The 1,826-nt window shown below is 43.3% G+C and overlaps 1 protein-coding gene across 2 annotated transcripts; it reads left to right on the top strand.

Annotated features, from left to right (window-relative positions):
- Nucleotides 1-394: 394 nt before the first annotated feature.
- LOC142431431 (olfactory receptor 7E24-like) lies at nucleotides 395-1,533 on the top strand. Of its 2 annotated transcripts, XM_075536363.1 has the most exons (2): nucleotides 395-430; nucleotides 616-1,533. In XM_075536363.1, exon 2 carries the CDS (start codon nucleotides 703-705, stop codon nucleotides 1,531-1,533), a length of 831 nt encoding a protein of 276 aa, XP_075392478.1. In that variant the 5' UTR covers nucleotides 395-430; nucleotides 616-702. The 2 variants fall into 2 exon arrangements, with proteins under 2 accessions (XP_075392478.1, XP_075392486.1); XM_075536371.1 differs by lacking the exon at nucleotides 395-430 and having other exon boundaries at nucleotides 592-1,533.
- The last annotated feature ends 293 nt before the right edge of the window (nucleotides 1,534-1,826 follow it).

Raw genomic sequence — 1,826 nt, 5'->3', positions numbered from 1 at the left:
GCCACATGTGTTGGTCTGATAGAGTTCGGGGGAACAACTTATGTTATGGATCTTAGACACTTTTCAATCCTGGAAGGAAAGCCACCTCCGAAGATCAACAGTCAGACAAGCAATAGACAAGTTTATAGAGAGAATAATAACACCATATAGGAGTTGACCCCTCAGCATGGTCAACCACAGGAAGCAAAAATCAGAACATTTGTCTGAGAACAAAGCAGAGAAGGTAGGAATTGGCAAGAAAGGGAAAGAGAGACCCCAGAGAGGAAGTAGGAAGGGTGCTGTCACACTCAGGGGATTGTAACTAATGTCACAAGACAAATTACGCCCAAGTTGTTGAATGGAAACCAATTTTGTCCAATAACACTAAACAGTAAAAGAGTGAAGAAATAGGGGAGCAAGTGCAGAAACATGCGCATATCACAGACCCCAAGTGGAAAGACTTTGGAGAGAATGGCGTTTCTATAACTGAGTTTGTAACTTAATGTAATGAGGTATTCGTTCCATAAGAATGAACACTTTACTGTGAATTTCTTAAGTGAAGATACAGACAAACGGCTGATGTCCTTTTCCTTTCGACATGTTTTTGAAAGCTGTCTCAGGAACATGGAGTCTCAGAATGTAACGAGGGTCTCAGCATTTCTCCTCCTGGGTCTCTCTGAGGATCCGGAACTGCAGCCCCTCCTCTTTGGGCTGTTTCTCACCATGTACCTGGTCACCGTATTTGGGAATCTAATCATTATGCTTGCAGTTGGCTCCGACTCCCGCCTCCACACCCCTATGTACTTCTTCCTCTCCAACCTGTCCTTGGCTGACATTGGCTTTACCTCCACCACAGTCCTCAAGATGCTTGTGAACATCCAGACACAGAGCAAATCCATCACCTATGCTGGCTGCCTGACACAGGTGTCGTTTTATGCCTTTTTCGGATGTATGGACAGTCTTCTCTTGACTTCGATGGCTTATGATAGGTTTGTGGCCATCTGTCATCCCCTGCACTACACAGTCATCATGAACCCTCGCCTCTGTGGCTTACTGGCGTTGATTTCTATTTTTATCAGCTTTTTGGACTCCCAGCTACACATTTTAATGGTGTCACAACTTACCTTCTGCATGAATTTGGAAATTTCTCAATTCTTCTGTGATCCTCCTGAACTCCTCCATATTGCCTGCTCGGACACTTTCTCCAGTACCGTATTACTGTATTGTATTGGTGCCTTCTTTGGTGGTGTGCCGGTCTCAGGGATCATTTTCTCATATATACGAATTATTTCCTCCATTCTGAGAGTCCCATCGTCAGAAGGGAAGTATAAAGCCTTTTCTACCTGTGGCTCTCACCTGTCGGTCGTTTGCTTATTTTATGGAACAGGTATGGGAGAATATCTCAGTTCAGCTGTTTTATCTTCTTCAAAGAAGGTTGCTATGGCCACTGTGATGTACACCGTGGTCGCCCCCATGTTGAACCCCTTCATCTACAGCCTGAGGAACAGGGACATAAAGAAAGCTCTGCGGAAGCTCCTCGGCAGAACATCTTAATGCCAACACTCATGTCATATCTTTGTGTCTGTGGGTTGGGAAAGATGGCCACCCAAACATCTTCAATCAGAATTCTTTCCTCATTGGTTACATAATTTTTTGCTTTCATAGCGTCCTATCTCGAGTTTTAATTTCCTCTGCTTTTCTTTCCTAGAATTGATGCAACTATATGGGTAACATGAATGAGCTAATAAAATTCATTTACATCTATGATTCAGGTTTCCTGATAAAACGCACAACTCTATTTCTACACACCTAGGATCTTCATTCTTTTGAAGAATCTTCATTCCATA

This window comes from Tenrec ecaudatus, chromosome 1, assembly GCF_050624435.1.
Source record: "Tenrec ecaudatus isolate mTenEca1 chromosome 1, mTenEca1.hap1, whole genome shotgun sequence".
NCBI lineage: Eukaryota > Metazoa > Chordata > Mammalia > Afrosoricida > Tenrecidae > Tenrec > Tenrec ecaudatus.
Note: the sequence above shows the minus strand (reverse complement) of the source record. Positions and strands in the feature narration are given on the sequence as shown.